The sequence below is a fragment of the Hibiscus syriacus genome, unplaced genomic scaffold (genome assembly GCF_006381635.1).
Source record: "Hibiscus syriacus cultivar Baekdansim isolate YM2019G1 unplaced genomic scaffold, ASM638163v2 tig00001120_pilon, whole genome shotgun sequence".
Classification (NCBI taxonomy): domain Eukaryota; kingdom Viridiplantae; phylum Streptophyta; class Magnoliopsida; order Malvales; family Malvaceae; genus Hibiscus; species Hibiscus syriacus.
In genome coordinates, this window is record NW_024061845.1 from 1,647,920 (window position 1) to 1,668,631 (window position 20,712).

At 32.0% G+C, this 20,712-nt stretch overlaps 4 protein-coding genes across 5 annotated transcripts; 3 read left to right on the forward strand and 1 right to left on the reverse strand.

Annotated features, from left to right (window-relative positions):
• Positions 1–703: 703 nt before the first annotated feature.
• On the forward strand, positions 704–5,057 carry LOC120122768 (28 kDa heat- and acid-stable phosphoprotein-like). Its single transcript, XM_039141869.1, has 8 exons — positions 704–831; positions 1,322–1,359; positions 2,046–2,114; positions 2,214–2,297; positions 2,434–2,468; positions 3,512–3,597; positions 4,579–4,644; positions 4,857–5,057. Exons 1-8 carry the CDS (start codon positions 765–767, stop codon positions 4,889–4,891), a joined length of 480 nt encoding a protein of 159 aa, XP_038997800.1. The 5' UTR covers positions 704–764; the 3' UTR covers positions 4,892–5,057.
• LOC120122713 (probable E3 ubiquitin-protein ligase ZFP1) lies at positions 1,444–11,276 on the forward strand. Of its 2 annotated transcripts, XM_039141835.1 has the most exons (7): positions 1,444–1,458; positions 8,726–8,728; positions 8,886–9,729; positions 9,913–10,277; positions 10,380–10,478; positions 10,564–10,731; positions 10,869–11,276. In XM_039141835.1, the coding sequence occupies exons 3-7, from the start codon at positions 8,922–8,924 to the stop codon at positions 11,013–11,015; spliced, it is 1,587 nt and encodes a 528-aa protein (XP_038997766.1). In that variant the 5' UTR covers positions 1,444–1,458; positions 8,726–8,728; positions 8,886–8,921; the 3' UTR covers positions 11,016–11,276. The 2 variants fall into 2 exon arrangements, with proteins under 2 accessions (XP_038997766.1, XP_038997762.1); XM_039141831.1 differs by lacking the exons at positions 1,444–1,458; positions 8,726–8,728 and adding an exon at positions 7,501–7,533 and having other exon boundaries at positions 8,847–9,729.
• A 289-nt stretch (positions 11,277–11,565) lies between these two features.
• Positions 11,566–13,731, reverse strand: LOC120122759 (ras-related protein RABA1f-like). The gene is made up of 2 exons (XM_039141863.1): positions 13,433–13,731; positions 11,566–12,050 (listed from the first exon to the last, which is right to left on the reverse strand). The coding sequence occupies exons 1-2, from the start codon at positions 13,651–13,653 to the stop codon at positions 11,621–11,623; spliced, it is 651 nt and encodes a 216-aa protein (XP_038997794.1). The 5' UTR covers positions 13,654–13,731; the 3' UTR covers positions 11,566–11,620.
• Positions 13,732–17,395: 3,664 nt separating this feature from the next.
• On the forward strand, positions 17,396–19,238 carry LOC120122726 (basic leucine zipper 61-like). The gene is made up of 4 exons (XM_039141839.1): positions 17,396–17,988; positions 18,093–18,183; positions 18,271–18,397; positions 18,746–19,238. The coding sequence occupies exons 1-4, from the start codon at positions 17,396–17,398 to the stop codon at positions 18,922–18,924; spliced, it is 990 nt and encodes a 329-aa protein (XP_038997770.1). The 3' UTR covers positions 18,925–19,238.
• Positions 19,239–20,712: the final 1,474 nt, after the last annotated feature.

Here is a 20,712-nt window from a genome sequence, read left to right on the forward strand (position 1 = left end):
ATGCCTTTTTATTTATTTATTTAAATTTGAGCTCATAACAAATTTTAGAGGGGAAAAACACATTTTAGGGAATTTTATAAATAAATAGCGAGAATATAAATTAAAATTTTCATGTATCTATTATTCTATATCCAGTTTCGATGAAATTATGTTGGAACTAATTCCAAAACTTATATTATTATTTGAAATAATATTTTAATAATTAATAATATATATTTTATATTATCTTTTATTAACATTAATTCCATCTACATCTACCTATTTTTTTTGTTGCTCTAGTTAATCTGGACTGACCCGTATCACACACTTGATTTTAATGGGTAAATCTCTCAACGAAGACTTTTTACATGTACAAGGACTCGAATTCGAAACCTGCTTATATGATATTAAGCTGCTAAATCTAAATATTAAAAGAAAATACTCTATACCATATTTTATCATATAATTAAATTTTATACATAAAAATGTAATATAAGTTAAATATATTGAATTAGTATTATAAATTATGTAGTATTTTATTAAATGATAAATTTTATAATTTCTTGAAATTTTCTAACCAAATATTCTCAAACAAAGTTTTTATTCAAATTAAAAAAGTAAAGGCATCAAAATTTATAAAAATAAATTATAAAATGATTTAAATGTAATTATAATATAAAACCTTCCTTTAAAACTACAATATATATACAGTTACGGACCCTCTCTTGAGCTCCTCCTCCTTTCTTGTTTTCTCTTTGCAATCAGAAACACGGGAAAAAGAAAAAATGGGAAGAGGGAAATTCAAGGGCAAGCCCACCGGTCACCGTCATTTCTCAACTCCGGAAGAGCTCCGTATTAACATTCTCTCTCTTTTTAATTTCTACGTATTTATCTTCTTTTCAATTCGCATGAATGGTATTCTACGTATTTGTATACATTTTTCTAGCACAAGATATATATCAATCTTTTAACTGCCGGATCAGTAGCTCTAGCGTATTGTCTTTTTTAATATAATCCGGTTTCTGTGTGAGATTTAGTTGCTACATAGAGAAAATAGAGAGCTGTATAATTGTAAACCTAAGTTTTAGCTTCAAATAAACATGGAAGTGATTGTTTATTAAATTCATGAATCGTTAGATTTATTTTTTTGTTTATTCGTATATATGAATATATATTATTGTTCTCTTTCAATCTGTTCAGCTAAATGTTGGAGTTTTGAATTAAATTTAGAGGCAAAAATACTAAATATGTTCTAAATTCAGTAAATTGTTGTAATTTTTTTGTGTTTTATAAGTTTTATTATTGATCTTACTGTGTTTTTCTTTTAATGTTTTAATGGTAGGTGCTGGTAGCTCAGCTAGGCCCCGTACTTTTAGGAAGGTGAGATTTTTATGCTAGATTTAAACATAATCTATTCGCTCTTGGTTGTCAAATTTGAGGAATTATTTGTATGCTGGTATTAGCTTTTGATCATTAATAGTTTATGGTAACTTATTCGTTGTTATCATGTATTTTTGCTATATATTGCTTGAGAAGAGATATTTTTCATCTTGATATCGGTTCTTGTGAAGAAGTGAATACTTCTTACATAACTTTTGACAACCCAAAATTGATGCTTTCTTTGAATTTGGCACGTTATGTGCCTTTTATTTCGCATGGAGGATGAATGACAACTTGAATGCTGTAAATTTCATGGATTTTGGTTGTTTGGGTTGTTTTAAATCAGGTACTTACATCATCTTTTAGATTTTACTGTAAGGGAAAGTTTGGAATTGCACTTTATGTGTTAAGACATATTTGTTTTTTACATTTTGTATTGGTTAGAGATTTTTTGAATTTGGCATATAGAAAAGGATGCATAATGTTTGGTTGCAATAGATTATCAGTTAAGTTTGACGATGTCCCCCCCCCCCCCACCCACCCCTTCTATTCTTCATAATCAGTTGTCTCGAGTGTTCAAATGGAAAAATTATTTTATTTAGTAAATATCTGCTTTGCTATGGTTCTCTCTCTCTTCCCTTATGGATATGATTGCTTGTAAAATAAGATAGCATCTTTCATTCTAGGAAGAAGCTGAAGTGAAGGAAGAAGTAGAACAAGAAGAGTCTGAAGAGGAAATAGAAGAAGAGCCTGAGGTAATTATTTTGTGCACTTTTTTCATTTAATGATAATGATATTAGCTCCATTGCATTAAGTACCTTTTTTTCTTCATATTATTGGTGTTATTATGGCAGAAACGGAAAGGGACCCAAGGGATTATTCAGATTGAGAATCCAAATTTAGCTAAACCAAAGAATGTCAAAGCTAAAGATATTGATGTAAGTTGTATGAATACTCCTCTGCTGCATTAAGTCTATATTACTCTTATAAACTGATTTGTAACTAGTAACTGAATTCCTATCCAAAAAAAAAAAAACTAGTAACTGAATTGAGTATTGAGATTTTATCTTCCAGATGGGGAAAACGACTGAACTATCAAGGCGTGAAAGGTTTGTAATTCTCTTTGTTCCTCAAATCTGACTGATCAATGCTTTATCATTTGCATCTCGGCCATTTTTATTGCTTAATAATTTTACTGGTTTTACTCTATCAACATTTGCTTAAGTGTTAGCTTATCTGTTATGCCTTACAAAATATAGATTTTCTCATGTTTCATTTATAGTTTAACATTTCTCTTTGTTGGACCAGTTTTAATTTTTTTTTTTGATAAGACCAGTTTTAATTTGATGAAGCTTTGTAACTTTTTCATCTTTGTTCAATCTAGAATTAATATAAGGAGCGCTTTGTTTAGTTGAGTTTTTCTGGTAACATTGAGGGTGAAAAGGTAATAAGCTTAGGGCATTGAATATTTGAATTTGGTTCTTTCTTGGCAAGAGAAAGAACTTCTACTACCAACGAAATTCCAATGTGGATATGCTTGCATACCTAAATCCTTCTCGGTAACTCTACCAACTGTGAGGATAGATATTTGTTGCTCAAAGTTGAAATTATGTACCAATCACCTATAACTACAGAGTATAGTTTCTATATGAACTTATTGAATTATAACATCAACAGTGTAAAAGTGCCTTGATGTGTTTAATCGGAGACCATACCTCAGCTTTGTAACTAAATAATCAATGCTAGTCTAGGCTTTCCTTAAGAGTTCCTCGGCACCTTTTGTTGTGGATGCCTATCTCATTATGTTTAACTTATATCTTTACAAATCTTAACATCCTTTGAAAAGAATATTTATAGACTACAATACTAATTGGAAATGGGCAGGGTATGATAAAATTCTTTGCCTTGCCATTTTGGCATGTAATGAGCTACCAGCCTTTTTATTAATTTCATTGAAAATGTTGTCATTGTGCTTCAAATTATGGTGGTCTTGCTCATGAATCTCCATCTTTTGAAGCTATATCTCCTACTTATCATGAAAAAATTTGTTAGCAATTGTGAGTGATATACTAAAAAAATGTAATTCTATATTTGAACTGTTTATTTCCTTTAGACCAGCTAAGATTGTGTGCTTATCTATTTTTTAATGCAGAGAGGAGATTGAAAAGCAAAAAGCACATGAACGATATATGAAGCTGCAGGAACAAGGGAAAACTGAGCAATCAAGAAAAGATTTAGGTAACTAGTGATTCACAGTAGTCATCTTCCTTAATCAAATTTATACTGTACTGAAAACTAAATTGAGTGTTTATTAAGTTTCCAAGGACTTCTGATAGCCCTGTCAAATATCATTATAATTCAACATGGCTTTTTCTAACCTCTCCATGGGACTCTGTTTGGTTTTCTGGGATTAATTGAAGATGTATTGCTAAGGTTGAAATTATGTTCATTGACTTGGTGCTAAAGAAGGGAGATGAACATAATGATATTAACTTGTCTCCTTCTTGAGTCATTATAGGGAGTGATAATGTATGACTAGTGTAAAATAATCCTCCATATAAGTGATGCAAATGATGATGTGATTTTTGTAAACATTGGTTGAAGATCATTGTCCATGGACCTAAATGGTTACAGAGTTGCGTTCAGGAGTTGACGAAAGACTGCTATTTAATTGCAGAGGAGAGTATGCATGTGTAACGTGAGGTGTGTCTATGAGGTTGTACACATATAGGATCTTTTCCTCCGTTCTTTTCTGTTTGAACTGGTTTTTTTCTGCCATAAGTGTTTTATTCCGATGTAGACTATATTCTTTTATGATGATTGAAATTGCATCAAATCGGAAAATTGAAGATGTAAAGTACCTTGTCTGTTAGGTGTCAGAAATGCTTTTATTTTCCTTACCACTTAAGTCTTTGTGGAATGGAGGTATTGAGAAGAATGTTGGTTTTTACGTATGGGAGTTGGTTTCTTCTATTCCATATGAGTTTATTAGAATAATCTTGATACAGCTACTCTGGTTTCTTCTATTCTGTATGAGTTCGTTGGAATGATCTCATGGGCACGTTGCTGATAGCAGACTCCTTTCCTTTTTCTCCATTGTTGTTGTTTTGTTTCATCTTATGTATTCTCTAATGATTGCACCCTATCATGTTTCACCATTGGCTGTTTACATTATTTTATTCGATTGTTTTATTGAATTCGAATTAATTACTATTGCAGAGCGCTTAGCCATGATTAGGGAACAAAGGGCAGAGGCTGCTAAGAAGAGAGAAGAAGAGAAGGCTGGTATGGTTTTATATTATATTGAATGGCTTTTGCACCTCTATTTCATGTTTCTTTACTGGTTAGTTAAGTACTAAATATTCAGATATAAAGGAATAAGCTATTTTGCTCGAGCTCTTTATTATTATTTTTTAAGTACTTGTGCCAAACGCCCATGTCCTATACATATCTACAATTTCTATTGAAGCTGATTTTAATTCTATTTGTTATTGCAGCAAAAGAACAGAAGAAAGTTGAAGCCCGCAAATAAATAGATTTAGGAATCATAATGGTTATGATTGGTTTACCATCAGCTCTCTTCTCTGTTTTATATACTAAAATTTTTATCCCATCAAAAGAAAAATACAAACTTATAGACACTATAAATTTCCTAAACTTAATTTTCAACTTCTTATCTGCTTTTGGATCTTCTCAAACTAAATGCTGGTTTGTTCATGTTTTTTAGTGAGGATACTCTGTTATGCTGACCTTAGAACACATGCCGGTTGATTCAAACCATCAAATACCTTTCTAACCAGTTTTCTAGCGAGTCCATTTGTGTTTCTTTCCTTAGATGTCGGTCGGTGGCATAGTCACCTCACTGATTCGCTGAGTAGGAATTTGCTGTTTGGTGATGGCTCGTGGGCTAGAGTAGTTCTTGTTCATCCCATTGTTCAAAACTCAAACATTGAGATTACTAGTGGCTAGGGTTTGGTGTTGGTAGTTTGGGGATTCAAATAAGGTTACATGAGCGGTAGTGGGTAAAATTTTTATCTAGGGTTTGTGACGGAGTTAGCCTTAATCTTTTTTATTAAATTAGGCAAAAGTTTTTGAATGGAATGAAAAAAATGAAACTTGATTGACAAACATGCTAAATTCGAGTACAAGTAAAGCTTACGTGCATGTTTGTTTGTGTGTACGTAAAGAAAGAAAGGGTTTGCGAAGAAGTATCTTATGCTCCACTCATCCATGAGGTTTCTTGGGGCGGTTGGTTTAGTTTTTAATAATAACAAATCATAATTATGAGATGCTTATTACTGTTTTCAATCATTTTGGTTATCAAATTTTAAAATGCTTTTTTAGAAGTGTTTTCACTCAGACAAAACTAAAATTTCTAGGTCATATAAAATTAAACAAAAAATCGATTTTAGATCATCTTGAATTTTGTGATTTTTCTCAAGTTATGAATAGAAAATTTGAACTGAAAATGGAATCAAATATCACTGTTGGAATCCTAGACCTAGTTTCTAAGAAGGGAAGAGGGCGGCGGTGGGAAGGAACTAGGAGCAAATGAGTCACCATGGTCCATAACAACACTCAAAATTATTCAAGTGATGAAAAAAAAAATGTTAGTTTGCAAAGGGATAATACCCACTGTTCCTTAATTCCTTACCAAATAAGTAAAAATCTCAAATAGAATTAATCAAGTAGGTTAAGCGATTAAGGGGAGTGCTATTCTTCTAGAAGTCTTATGTTCCGATAGCTGTATTAGCATAATGTGTACACTGTCAATTATTAACAATTATTTTAAACAAATATTAATGTCAAAGATGATGGCATTGATGTAGCCTTCAAAATCCAACGAAACCAACAAAATAATCACATATAGACTATTAAAGAATTTTTATATAATTAACGGGATTATTTTAAGTGATAAACAGTTTGATATCGTTTAAATATGTCTCGAGCTTGAGATTACGTGTATACAGAAAAGTCTTGCTAGAAGATATATTCACTAAAATCAGGTGTGTGACACAGATCAATCCGAATTAATTATGACAAAACTCTGAAAAACCAGGAGGACAACAATATATATATCTTAAATAATAACTTTTTAATTTTGTATTCAATAAATATATAAAAATAAAAGTATTTTTATAACAATATTATTATTCGAAAAAGAGTATTTTAATTTTCTTCAATTATATTGACATTCGATTAGTTTATAATATCAATTCAATAAAAAGTTTTATAATTATAATAATATGAATAATCATTAACTTTTAATTTATTCAAATAAATATTAAATTCTTTTAAATTTAATTTTTGAAAATTATCAGTAATTGTTTTTAGATATTAGCTTTGTTTATTTTCTTGTCATAGAAGTAATCTTAAAGTATAAAATCCCTTTAAAAAGTTAATTTTAAATAAAATAATTATTATTTTTAAAATCTCAAATATAATTACAATTATAATTATAAATAATATACACTTAAATAATTATTATCCTATAAATTCTCATTGCTGATCATTATCTTTTACTATCCTTAAAAAAGAAGAAGAAAACTCTTTGTAATATAATTTGATATGTTTAACTTGTATGACAATAAAAAGTTATTTAATGTGTTTATAAATCATACAATAAATCAAGAACATATAATATTTAAATCATATTTAATTAAATAATATAATTACATAATTCAATAGAATTACTAATTAAAAATAAATATAAAAATATTTAACAATCATTATAATAAATTAGACACATAATTCAACGAATCTTTAATCTAATTCAACGTTTATACCACTAATTTATTATTTAGGTAAACTATAAATACACGAATTCTAAACAATTATATTCAAATCAAATTTAAGATTTATCTTTTTATTAAAAAATAAATTATATATTATTTTTTTTTTAAAATAATATATTCTTTTTTGTTTTATGTTCCCAACCTTGTATTTTAGTTACACTCTCGCTAACAATTTATCTAAAAGAAAAAGAAAAATAAAACAGAGGACTTGTTTGTAATAAAAGTAGAGATGTCTTTGTCATCTTGTCCCCGTCTGGTTCTTCCTGTCTTTTCTCTCTATCTTTTAAATGTTTTCTCTTTTTTATGTTATGTTCTAAATAATATTTTCTTCAGATCTCTCAATCTCTCCTATTTATTTCCTTTATTTCGCTTCAATACGGTTAGTCTTTTATTTCTTTCTTTTCCAGGATTTTTACATTGCGTGAATTTTTATTAATGCACAAAAATGTGACGAAAGTTTTCTGTTTATGTTTGATTTGGGTTTTTTTTCCTTTCAGAATTTTCTGTTTCTGGGCTTGTGATTTTGCTCATATGATTGTAAGGTACGGCTAAGAAAGAAAAAAAGCCCATCTTTTTTTATCGTCTTCTCCTGTTTAATTTGAATTTACATGTTGTTAAAAAATTTAGATTTTTAATTTCTCGATAAATAATGGGCATTTAACAATTCCACAAATTTGTGAGAAATTAGATTTTTTTTTGAAATTCCTGTTTTGGGTTTATTCGAAGTTATAACCAAGAAGGAGCTTGGCAGGATAACTTGTGGGATGCTCTCTAGGATTGGAAATATTATGATAAGAAAAGTTGAAATATAGTTTTAAAAGATCAATAAATAATTATATTTTCTTATCAACAACTTTAATGTAGTTATACAAGAGGGTAAATACTGGAAATTTCTCCACTCTAGAGTTTGATAGTTGTGATTCTGTTTATTGAAAGCTTGTGATTTTGGGTTGCTATTTTCACTGCCTATTTTGATAGTGAATATTTTTTTCCTATTCCTTTAGGGGAAATTTTAAGGTTTGATCATTGTGATGATGATATATACATATTTGGTTGGTGATGTGAGGAAGTATCTATGGGATGGTTTGCATGTTGAACTTTTCAGAATTGGGTAGATATGTCAAAACTCACAAGAGGCTTTTGTTTTAAGGATATGCTTGTTTATACAGAACTTATCTATTCGAGCTCGATTTTAGTTGTGGAAAATTAGTTCTTCATATTGGCAATCCAATTTAGGCTTGGTTATGCCAAGTGTTTTTTTTGGTTTGCCAGTGCTGCAATTTAAAAAGTGGGTTTGTTAAATGTTGTTTGTATGTTTGCTTCTTTTCCATTTGTGGAAGGAAATGATTTATATTTCTAGTGAAATAGATGCGTATTGTAAATTCCAAATTAACAGATGAGAAAGTTTGATCAGCAAGTAATACTTTGCATGTCATGTATCTCAGCTAAGATGGGTAAAGAAGATACTTGTCCCGTTTTTTGCTTTTGGTTGAATGTTTTCTAAATTTTATGTTTCTAGAGAAACAGGTGTATTATAAACTCCAAACAAATAGATGAGAAGGTTTGATGAGTAAGTAATACTTTGCATGTCATGTGTTTCATCTTTTAAGATGGATAAAGAAGATGCTTGTCTCGGTTTTGGATTTAGGCCGAGTATGTGCTAAAGTTTCATTTGGCTGTTTTTGGATTTAGGTTGAGTATGTGCTAAATTTTCTTTTTCAAACTTCGAAGCAGTGACGATTTGTAGAAATAATTTATTGGAACACCATGGGTCAAAGAAATATGCTATGCCCTAGCCTGATGATAGATTTAGAAATGGATCAGCGAGACCACGGATATTCCCATCAGGAGCCCTGCATCTTTTTGGGTGGCAGACCTAATTATCCTCCACCTGATATGCAGATGAGAGTCACAGCCCCAGGGAACACAACTACTGTTGATACTCATCCCTTACCGGATCATTATGACAATGGTATGTTCTATGGGATTCCCCAGTACCCCGGGGTTCAGCATCAAAATCTTTCCCCAAATCTTGATCTTGGTATTGGAAGTGCGTCCAACTATTACATTCCCTATGTGGCTAACCCTTCGTCAAGTACTCCTGTAAATCATGGACCCACAGACCAGATACCATCTTCAAGTAGCTATGGCCTGCTAGGAGTTTCAGCAGATGAGTATGCTAGGGGTTGCCACTTCATGGATGAAGTTAGAAGCTCGTATAAGAGAAAGAATTATGAAGGAATCCCAGGAAATTTTCAGCATTTTAATGCTTCCTCAAGCTCTAGTTCCGCTGGTACACCATTAAATGCTAGACATCCTGATGGAGTTAACACAATGGATATGGCACCCTTCACCTTTCCTCAGTTTAGGGGGAATGGCCCTCCACCAATTAGAGAAGCCGGATCCCGAAGAAGTGTTAGGAACAGATTAGGGGCAACTGCTGTGGATCCCGTTTTGATGCATAGTGCTAACAATGTTTTCCAAGGAAATTACATCGGTCAGCCTTTTCAGCCAACAATAACAGATGGAGGTGCCCCAGCTTGGACCCAGGTTCCTGGTGTTCCTTATATACATGGTAGTTTCTGAATTCATCTATTCTTTCCTACTGTTTAAGGAATTTCAATTTTAAAATGAGTTGCATTTTAAAGATATATTTCTTTCTTTTGAAAACAGCTAACGTGTAAATGAGTTGATGGAGGAATCTGTTTTGCCTTGAAATTGATTGCTGTGGACTCTTCACTGTCTTATGTTTTTGCAGGTAGCAATGTGGCTGCACCTATGGAGACTGATCTTAGAAGTACAGCAAACTTTTCTCAATCCTCTCCCCTTGATGTTTGGAATCATAACTTCCATCACCCTGCACCGCCTATTGAAAGAGTAAGAGGTCACAACATTAACATTTATCCACAAGTAGCAGCAGTTCCTCATCGCTTCTCTGCAAGTTACGCCTCACCAGGTGCCATGAATCCTTCACATGATGGTTGGGAGGTGGGGCGTAGGCATTTGGGACCAATGCCTCCTACCGGCTTTAGGATATATCCTTCTCGCCGAGAGAGGGTTATTGTAGCTGAGACATCTGTGAGACACCGCAATATTCCCCACTTGAGAGTTCTTCCGTCAGATGTTAGTACACATCTGGAAAATGAAATAGATATTCAACTGATTTTTTTTTGGTTAAATTTATGTTTGTAGATATGGTGATATCATTGAATTGATTTGGTGCAGGGAGTTTCTGTACTGGAGCTCCCAGAATATTATGAAGTAGGAAATTTTGTCGATCATCACAGAGATATGCGCTTGGATATAGAGGACATGTCTTACGAGGTAAGTTCATATATTATGTTTTGTCTTGTGGTTTAACTTTATTTTTTACTGACCATTCATTGAAAAATTCTCCAAATGATCACAGGAACTGTTGGCTCTGGGCGAGCGGATTGGGAACGTGAATACTGGTTTGTCCATGGAAATCATTACAAGTAAATTAAAAACAAGAACTTATTCAACATTTGCTACAAATATTGATCTGGAAGAAGCAGCACCCATCGACCAGGAACCTGATTCTTGCATTATCTGCCAGGTAATGAAGAGTGCTTAGAGCTAGCATTATTCTTTATCTATAAGCATGAACTCTGCACATCTCTTTCTTTGTTCAAGTTTGAAGCAGACATCTTCCTTGAACAATCGGAATACCCTATTTTCCGTGATTTTTTGCAGGAGGATTACAAGATCGAAGAGAAAATTGGAACTCTTGATTGTGGACACAACTATCATGTAGATTGCTTGAAGAAGTGGCTTTTAGTGAAGAACGTATGCCCCATCTGCAAATCCGAGGCGTTAACCACGGGGTCCAGGAATTTATAACGGAGGTGACACAATCCAGGAAAAGTAAAAAAACTACATAAAGTGATTGATGTTGGTAGAATCAAAATCTGGGAAAGCTCTCCTAGATGTTTCTAGATTGATATTTGGTCAAGTATTTTGTACATGAACTTGCAGATATCTTAACGGACAATTGGTAGAATCCATTATTTGTTGGCTTTGTAATTATCAAACAATTGTACAGACTCACATTATGCAGTTTCATGCTGTAATGTTAACTTATGCTATAATGTGCCTTTCCCAACCTTCTCTCAACTTTTCTATAATATTATGTTCAATTTGTTACATTTCCCCCAATATTTTGCATATGTATGAAGTTTAACCTTCATATTTTGTAGTACTATATATTCTGTCAAATACTTTCAGATATCTTTGTACAGCGTATACACTGAAATCCCATCCATTATGTATGCGCGGCCTACCATGTAAATAACATTCCTATTTGTATAATATTTCTAACATTCATTTCAAATAAATTCAAAGGCACCAATGAAGGGGATTTGGAAGATGATTTGTTCTCTTTTGATTTCAATCTCAAATCTTGTGCTTATAAATAGATGAAAAATGGAGGGTACATCATATAACATTTAAGAACAGCAGCCGGCATTTTTAACTGCTGAAACATCATCCTTGCCTCCAACATTGATGGTTTGTCCCTTTGGCAATGTTGCAGGATCATCCCCTCTTTCAAGAGCTTTTCGACTGGCAACATGGTATATTTGCTTAAGTACATCAGTGAATGCGCTCTCAACATTAGTAGACTCAAGGGCAGATGTCTCCATGAAGAAGGTATTTTCTCTCTCAGCAAAGGACTCGGCATCATCAGTGGTAACAGCACGCAAGTGTCGCAGGTCCGCCTTGTTACCAACAAGCATAATAACGATATTAGCATCCGTGTGACCTCGTAGTTCCTTCAACCATCTCTCAACATTCTCAAATGTGACATGTCGAGTGACATCATAGACGAGTAATGCACCAACAGCTCCACGGTAGTATGCACTTGTAATAGCCCGGTATCTTAGAAAAGAAAATAACCAGGCATCAACTCTCAAAAAGCTTGCAAAACACATCAAAAAGTTATAGAAGAATGTATGATTCAGGTATTCATAGCTTAAATGACAGTAGAAAATAATTTACATTCTATTTTTAAACCAATAACACTTTGCACAACTTTATGATTTCCCCTTAACTAAATCATTGTGAAAATGCTTTGCTTCAGTTATGCACTAAAAATTTGATAATAAAAACTTTAACATCCTATCGTTCAGGCACCCAAGAAATTTCATTTTATGACCTACAGGTTCTCAACACGGTTTATAAGTTAATTTTAAAAAATTAAGTAAAAACGAAATATATGATATTATGGAAATACACTCCGGTGTTGTTTCCCCAGAGAAACACCACTGCGAATATTATCTGTGCACCTAGAAAACTCAATTGGAAAACACCCGAATATGCTACAGAAGCCTTCTCCCTGCCTGATGCATCATAGACAGTTAGAACAGAATGGAAAACATGCGCTCTGAAGGAATGTAAAGATACTTTTCATTCGAGTCCAAGCATCAACGTTAATGGATCATAAGTCATTCATCAAAACTAAAATAGACACTATAAAGATGTCCTAAATTTCATAATAACGTGAAGAACTTCAAGACTAGAAAAGGGTTAACTACTATAATTAATAACAGTCCCTAGAACCCAGGGGTAGCCCAGTTGACTCATGGAGCCACCCACCCAGGGATGGACAGAGGGGAGCGGGTGGGGCGACTCACTTGAAAATTTAAAATTACCATATCCGTCCCTTAAGAGATGGCTTTCAACAAACCTATGGTTCGGTTTCCTCAATTCTTAGGCTGAACCTTCTTCATACAAAAAAAAAAAAGAATAATAACAACATATCCTCCTAAGATGAATGATGAATGATACCACGATCCATGGTTTGGACGCACAAATGGTATCTTTTTCATTAAACCTATATTCTCAAGATGCTTACAGATTCAGTTGATGATTCAACAAGGAGTTATAATAAAAGTATCCGATCTTTCCATTAATGGATAAAGCTGTAACATTTATCAACTAAACCAAGATGCAAAATTCTTCGTGGCTCATCCACCGGTAAAGCCAACAATGGGATTTTGTATATAACCTAACAAATACTAATTTTCTAAAATAAACCGAATATGGTTAATGCTAACGAAGAAATTTGTCTTTTGAATATGCTAAAACCAATAAATTCAAATTTCTAGTCTACATATATTTCCTCGGCTACCAAATAAATTCAAATTTCTAACACCAGTTCTACCAATCCAATACAGCACCAGCTAAAAACATTTCACTTTCCTCAAAGGTCTCAGAATTACAGAAAAATAGAAAACCAAGTTTTTTGAAAAAAAATGTACCTTTCTTGTCCGGCGGTATCCCAAATCTGTGCCTTAACGATCTTATCATCGACCCGAATGCTTCGAGTGGCGAATTCGACTCCGATTGTTGATTTGGATTCAAGGCTAAATTCGTTCCTGGTAAATCTCGACAACAAATTCGATTTCCCAACACCAGAATCTCCGATCAACACCACCTTGAACAAATAATCGTAGTCGTCATCCGCTCTATACGCCGCCATTTCGGGTCGCCGGGTTATTTTATGGAATTTTGTATAAAAATGTTAGGTATAGTTTTGGGAGGAAATTCTAATAGAAAGCAGAGATCGGTGGCAATGGCATTGGTGTGAGAAATTTTTAGAAATTGAAAAAAGAAAAATAGAGAAATAAGAAATGGGTTTAGATTAGTGGGATGGGACCTAATCTAAGTGTAAAGATCCGTTTCCGGGTCAGAAAATGGGATTCATGTGGGCCCAATTTCTGAGTTTGGACCCATTTCAACGGAAAAGTTCTTTTCTTTTGACTTTTAAACTTAATTGCACCATGTCTCTTAATTTTTATTCTATTTTGGTCTTCGAATTTTATAACCCTTTATATCAATTTCTTTTAAATGAAAATTATGATTTAGATATTGTCATAAAATGTTTTTAAAGTTGAAGCATCAATTTAAAATATATAATTTAGATATATCATATACAATTATCATAATTGAAACAAGATCGAACAATTTTTTTTTAAAATATTTAGAATTAAACTTACGTACACGTATAGATTACGCTATTCGAATCAGATTATCAAGGGAGAATAAAATTTCCTTAATTATTAAGATCACTTCAAGAATTCGAGATTGATCAATTTAAATTATCAAATGAAATTAGTTTGAGTATTTTTAATATTTTATTCAAATAGCATGAGTCAAGTAACCTCAGTGACAAAAGAATTGTTATTATTATTTGATGTCCCGAGTTCAAACATTATGAATATCAGGTGTGTAAGCGTTCAATGTTAAATGGTTGAGAGTCATCTTTGAATATATATTATCTTATATTTATCCCAAATTAATCACGTGTATATATATATATTGTTTCTTCGCGATCTACCCGAAGCCAAAAGCCTAGAATCCATCGTCAATTACAATGTTGATGAGAATGTCAAAATCATGGAAAAGATCATTCTCTGTAGTGTAGTAAGTCCAATTCAGGCAGCTTCCTTGGCATGGACACTTTTTAATAGCCTATACATATATCCTCAACTATACGAGTTCCAGAACCACTTTGAAAGTGAATTCGTTCTACAAAATAGTTGAAACACCATTTTTAACCCTTCAACTATATATCCTCGTGTATATACAATTCTAATTTATTGAGATATATGAGTATATAAAAATAATAGATAATAATATTAATTACCAATCATAAAAATAATTTTTAAATAATTATCAATTCAATCTTACTTTTAAACAACAGTAACTATAGATATATACAAACATTTTTTTAATGTATCAAATGGGTGATTAATTCAACTTTTGATTAAATCTGCGTCGTCGGTACTTTTCCCGTCTCTTCTATTGAAAGTATTTTTGGGATCCCAAAATTACATTAATTATTATTTTTTAAAAAGAAAAAAAAACAGCATTTCTACTATTTTTATTACTCATGGTTTGCACATGCAAAATCCATTTTCACCAAAGCAGGAATATTAATTTTTCTTTTATATTATGTGATTATTTTAAAAGCTATGATCGTGATCCCAATTTTTGGTCTCTTGTTATATAATAATATCGTTGAGGTATTTTGGTTAGAATATTTAATAATTGTTTATAAGGTCTTTGTATAAAGTTTTAATTTTGGAATTTTCTCTTTCGGACACTAAAATTATACAAAATTATCTCGTAAATGTAATATCTAATTATTAAAAATTTTAACTGATTTTAATGGACTTCCTAATAAATATAATTCCAGTTTCTTATTTAAAGTATGACGTTAATATAAATTAATTCAGTTATTTAAGTACTTATTATTACCTTAATTAAAATTAAATTTTAAATTTCATTCATGACTTAAAATTGATTTATATATGTAATAATATTAATTAATTTTTACTAAATCAAACTATTAAAGTAAACTCAAATTGCTCTATTATATAAAAAAGCAACAAATTCGTGTACCTCGATTTAAACAAAATATGAATTTAAACAGAATAAATATATAATTAACATAAAATAATAGTCATTAACATCTTAATAAGATTTAAACTTCAAATTTCACTAATGATTACATTTTGTCTATAAAACTTTTCGACTAATCATGATTACTGTTTCTTAAGCACTATTGATTTTTAAAAAAATAGAATTAAAGCACAAGAGATGATGGACGGTGGCTAGAAAGAAATTTGAGGGGAAATAGAAATATAAAAAAAATAAAGGTCACATCACCCTCCATGTGAGTGATTTAGGGACAAAGCAAAGAAAACTGGAGGGCTCTTGCAAACACTCCACATGGGGCATGATTCTTACGACTTCCCTTTCTTTCACAGCTCATACCACTATCCCCCAATATACTATCACAGTTTTCTCACCTCAATCATAATAAATAAATAAGTAAAACCTTTTTATTTAAGTTTTAATGAAACTTCTATGATTGTTTTGCATATAAATATTATAGGTGAAAAAGGATAATATCATATTTCGCAACTTTGGCAGTGGAAGGAAAGCAAGGGGCTCTCTCCTCTCCCCCAAAGCTGTTGCTAGCTGTCCCTGATCCCCAACTCATGTGACTTCCCTCCCATTGCCTTTTTTTTTCATTTATTTAAATATTCCAATTTTTTTATTTATTTTATATCAATTATAAAAAATAGGACAAACTACACTACTAATCATTAAATATTAGTCTATACATTGGCTTTATCATTATATTTTAAAAACTTCATTTTTATTAAACTTTTGACATTTTTTGTTCTCATTTGATCGTTAAATATCAAATTTTTTATCGTTTATGTCAGTAAATTATTACCCTTCATCAGCCGTCATTTGTAGTAAGATCGAAATCAATAAAATTGATGTATCTAAAGGTTCAATATTCTAATACTTCAATATGATTTTCTAAAGTTTCGACATTCTAGTACTTCAAACTCATGTTATGATTGTCTAATGAGATTCGTTTAGAGGTATGTATTTCACTTATTGAAAAAATTGTTGTTCATCATTTAGATTTTCAAACAAACACTTAGACTCCTAAAATCTAAGAAAGTCCCAAACTCCAAAAATAATTTATTTTTTTATGTTTAATTACATAAATTTTAAAGAAAATCTAAATCGGTAAAGTGGTAGAGAACGATAAGACAAGTTTATCGATATCTAGTGTGACTATAAAAGACGTTGGAGAATGGCAATTTCCAATGACAAGTTAACTACTAAAATGGATGAAAAAATCTTAATTTTCATAAAGATGGTGATGAGGTTGAATGAATTTTTTGGGCTTCTATATCAATACATATCATTACTAGACTATTATCGTTAACTATTTAACGAGTTAATAATCGAAAGAATAATGCCTTCGTGGCAAAATTGAAACATTTTTAGAATTTAATAATAAAATTGATTCATGGATTAAAATTTAATTATAATTTATCCTAAAAATATTATATGCATCAAACATATTAGTGTAGTGTTTTATTTTATAATGATATCAATAACGAGAAGAAAAAAAAAGGAAAATTGAAGAAGGGGAAAGGATTGCCTCAAAGACTGTGTTATATGATGTGTAATGGGGTCCTTTTTTCGTTTTAGTGTCATCCTCTCATTTTTTTTCACGACATTGAGATTTTGAACCATATTGCTGTGTTGGGTGTTTTTTTTAATAAATTATTATTTTTATAGTTAGTTGGGTGGTTTTCATTGATAAAGGTTAGGTTTGGTTGGGATATGAACGCCCTTTTGTTTATATAAATTTTGTGAGTGTGGGGTTTTGAACGATTAGCTTTAGAATGGCTGAATTACCACCCAAAATACCACCACCCCACAGCGCCCCGAATTGGCCTTCTTTTCCTCACGACAAGATGCCCGCAATGGCAAACTTCTTTTCCACCACCACCGCCATGATGAACGCTTCAATCCACCACCAGAACCAGGCCTCGTGGGTGGACGAGTTCCTCGACTTCTCGTCCGCCCGTCGCGGTGCTCACCGACGTTCCATGAGCGACTCCATTGCCTTCCTCGAGCAACCGTTGGTGGTGGATGAATGCAGGGACTCCAATGTCATGATGACGACCACCACCACCACCAAAGAAACGAACATGTTCGATCGTCTCGACGATGACCAGCTCATGTCCTTGTTCGCCGATGATGTCCCGGTCACCATGGCAACGGCGGTTCCAACGCTATCTTCGTCGAACCCTTCGACGCCGTCGGATCAAAATAGCAACAATGACGAGAAACCAGCACCGTCGATGGATCTGCAACTACCCAAAAATGAACCCGGGGAGGTCGAGAGCTCACGCAAATTCTCTGCTGCAGAAGCTGCTCAAGCTCCACCATCCTCCAATGGCGATTCCATCGTTGATCCCAAAAGGGTTAAGAGGTAATTCATCCATCCATCCATCCATCCATCCATCTATATATATATGTATATAATTAAAACCCATTGTATTAAACAGCTTAACAAATCTTAATCTTGATGATCAGAATTCTGGCGAACCGGCAATCAGCTCAAAGATCAAGAGTGAGAAAGCTTCAATATATCTCACAGCTTGAAAGAAGCGTTACAACATTACAGGTATATATACACATATACATACGAACATAATTTACTTTTATTTTTGAATTTGTTTTGATTTGTTTCTTTTTTTCACGGAAATTGAAGACTGAAGTATCAGCATTATCACCAAGTGTTGCTTTCTTGGATCATCAGAGATTGATTCTCAATGCTGACAATAGTGCTTTGAAACAAAGGATTGCTGCTTTGGCTCAAGATAAAATTTTCAAAGATGGTAACACTTGTTAATTAACTAATGATTTAATTATACTATTTTTTATTTATCTCTCAAAATCTCTCACATGCATATTCTAGATTTATAGTAAATTCAATTAATAATATTTTTAATCTTATGTTATGATTTGGTTTGTTGATAATATAAAAATCAAATATATTAAAAATATTGAATATTAATTCATATTTATTGAATATATTGTATTCGAATTAATATGCATTTTGCTTTGAATTGTTTATTTTAGTTTTATTTCAAAAGGTGGCATTAAGGTATTTAATTATATTTTATACATTATTAATTATCTAGCATTTTACCCACTTTAAAATGTTTTTAAAACCTTTTGAGCAGCTCATCAAGAAGCATTGAAGAAGGAAATTGAGAGACTAAGACAAGTCTATCAACAACAACAAAATCTCAAGATCATAAACACCACAGCCACCGACAACCACCATGTACCACTGCAACAACAGTCGTCACCACCACCACAGAATGACGAGCAACATGATCAAAGGAAAGGAGAGAGCTAGGGATCAAAGGAAATTACGCTTTGAGGAGTTGCAGTTTAAAATGAAAAAAAAAATTGATTAATTGACATTTTGTGTGTTAATATTTTTTGGGAGGAAGGGTATTGGCTTTGTTTATTTTTTAAAATTTATGATGATGAAAATAGTTTAACTTTGGGGGTAAAAATTGAAATTAAATGGGAGACAAGACATTGTGGGGATTTTAAGGTGTGGGGCTGTTTTGGATTGATGAAAAGAGTTCGTATTGTCAGAGACAACTGATGCTTAGGTGGTATTTGTTTTTCAGAGGTAAAAGGTCTGTAGTATACGGACCACATCTGCAGGCATCTGCAGCAGAAGAGGTGGACTAAAAGTCTGCAGTCTGCAAGAAGAAGACTGTTTGTTTTTTAACGTCTGCAGACTGCTAAAATGAACTGAAATATAAATAAATTGATTTTTTAAACTTAAAAGAGTTTTGCAATACTGAGATTTAAATAATTTTAGTTTTACAATACTGAAATTTAAATAATCCATACAACTACAATAATAAATTATTTAAAATAAATCAATCCATATTTTAAAATAAATCAATTCATACTAATACATTATTTAAAATAAATCAATCCATACAACTACAATAATAAATCAATCCATATTTTAAAATAAATCAATCCATACAAATAAATTATTTAAAATAAATCAATCCATACTAATAAATTATTTAAAATAAATCAATCCATATTTTAAAATAAATCAATCTATACTAATAAATTATTTAAAATAAATCAATCCATACAACTACAATAATAAATCAATCTATATTTTAAAATAAATCAATCTATACAAATAAATTATTTAAAATAAATCAATCCATACTAATAAATTATTTAAAATAAATCAATCCATACAACTACAATAATAAATCAATCTGTTGAGTTAATCGATTGACGGAATCGGCCAAGAGGGGGGGTGAATTGGCAATAAAAAATTTGGTGGAAGCTTTTGCAGAAAATTGAAAGAAATTGCACAACAATTTAAAGTGGTTTGACTTTCTCAACCAAAGTCTACGTCCACTACCTTAGCTATCCACACTAAGGATTTTCCACAAATTCACTAATTTGTCTTTCTTTTGTGGACAAAGAGTAACCTTACAAACCCTCAAGAATTATACCCCAAATTCTTGAGAACACTCTCTCCCAAAGAGAACAATACAAATTTGCAAACTTACAAGGAAATCCTCACAAGGTAGATTGTTTGCACAATTTTAGAACAAAGAAAAGAACACTCAAGAATGAATACAATTGAGCACAATAAGTGTTCTTGAAAGCAAAATGAAATTGAATGAAAAATAGGCTTGAAATGCTCAAACTTGAGGTTTGATGCTTTCTCTTTGATTCTCTCTTGATTATAGTTGCTTGATGTTTCTTGTTATTGATCAATAGCTTCTAAGCTTGCTTAAATACACCTTGAATCACTTCTGAACGTTGGGGATCATTAATGAAGATAATATAGGCGTTTTAGTGTGAAATCAATTAATAAAACAGCTTGGAGCGTGGGGGGAATCGGTTCCCTAAGTGTAAAATTCAAATATTTCGATCGTTGAACAGTGGGGGGAATCGGTACCCCATGGGGGGAATCGGTTCCCTCCGAGCATACTGGAATTCTCGGAGCCAAACCATTCAGGGGGAATCGGTACCCCCTTGGGGAGAATCGGTTCCCTCTGAGCAATTTGGAATTTTTGGCTTTGAAATGGTTCGAAATATTTTTTAAAATCGTTTTGAAATTATTTTAAGATTAAAACTTAATTTTACA

Coding starts and splice junctions, on each gene's coding strand:
- LOC120122768 (XM_039141869.1), top strand. CDS start 765: ATGGGAAGAGGGAAATTCAAGGGCAAGCCCACCGGTCACCGTCATTTC. Junction 832..1,321: donor CTCAACTCCGGAAGAGCTCC/GTATTAACATTC, acceptor TTTTAATGGTAG/GTGCTGGTAGCTCAGCTAGG. Junction 3,598..4,578: donor GCAATCAAGAAAAGATTTAG/GTAACTAGTGAT, acceptor TTACTATTGCAG/AGCGCTTAGCCATGATTAGG.
- LOC120122759 (XM_039141863.1), bottom strand. CDS start 13,653: ATGGCGGCGTATAGAGCGGATGACGACTACGATTATTTGTTCAAGGTG. Junction 12,051..13,432: donor GATACCGCCGGACAAGAAAG/GTACATTTTTTT, acceptor TTCTTTTCTAAG/ATACCGGGCTATTACAAGTG.
- LOC120122726 (XM_039141839.1), top strand. CDS start 17,396: ATGGCTGAATTACCACCCAAAATACCACCACCCCACAGCGCCCCGAAT. Junction 17,989..18,092: donor GATCCCAAAAGGGTTAAGAG/GTAATTCATCCA, acceptor CTTGATGATCAG/AATTCTGGCGAACCGGCAAT. Junction 18,398..18,745: donor AGATAAAATTTTCAAAGATG/GTAACACTTGTT, acceptor CCTTTTGAGCAG/CTCATCAAGAAGCATTGAAG.
- LOC120122713 (XM_039141835.1), top strand. CDS start 8,922: ATGGGTCAAAGAAATATGCTATGCCCTAGCCTGATGATAGATTTAGAA. Junction 9,730..9,912: donor TGGTGTTCCTTATATACATG/GTAGTTTCTGAA, acceptor ATGTTTTTGCAG/GTAGCAATGTGGCTGCACCT. Junction 10,732..10,868: donor ATTCTTGCATTATCTGCCAG/GTAATGAAGAGT, acceptor GATTTTTTGCAG/GAGGATTACAAGATCGAAGA.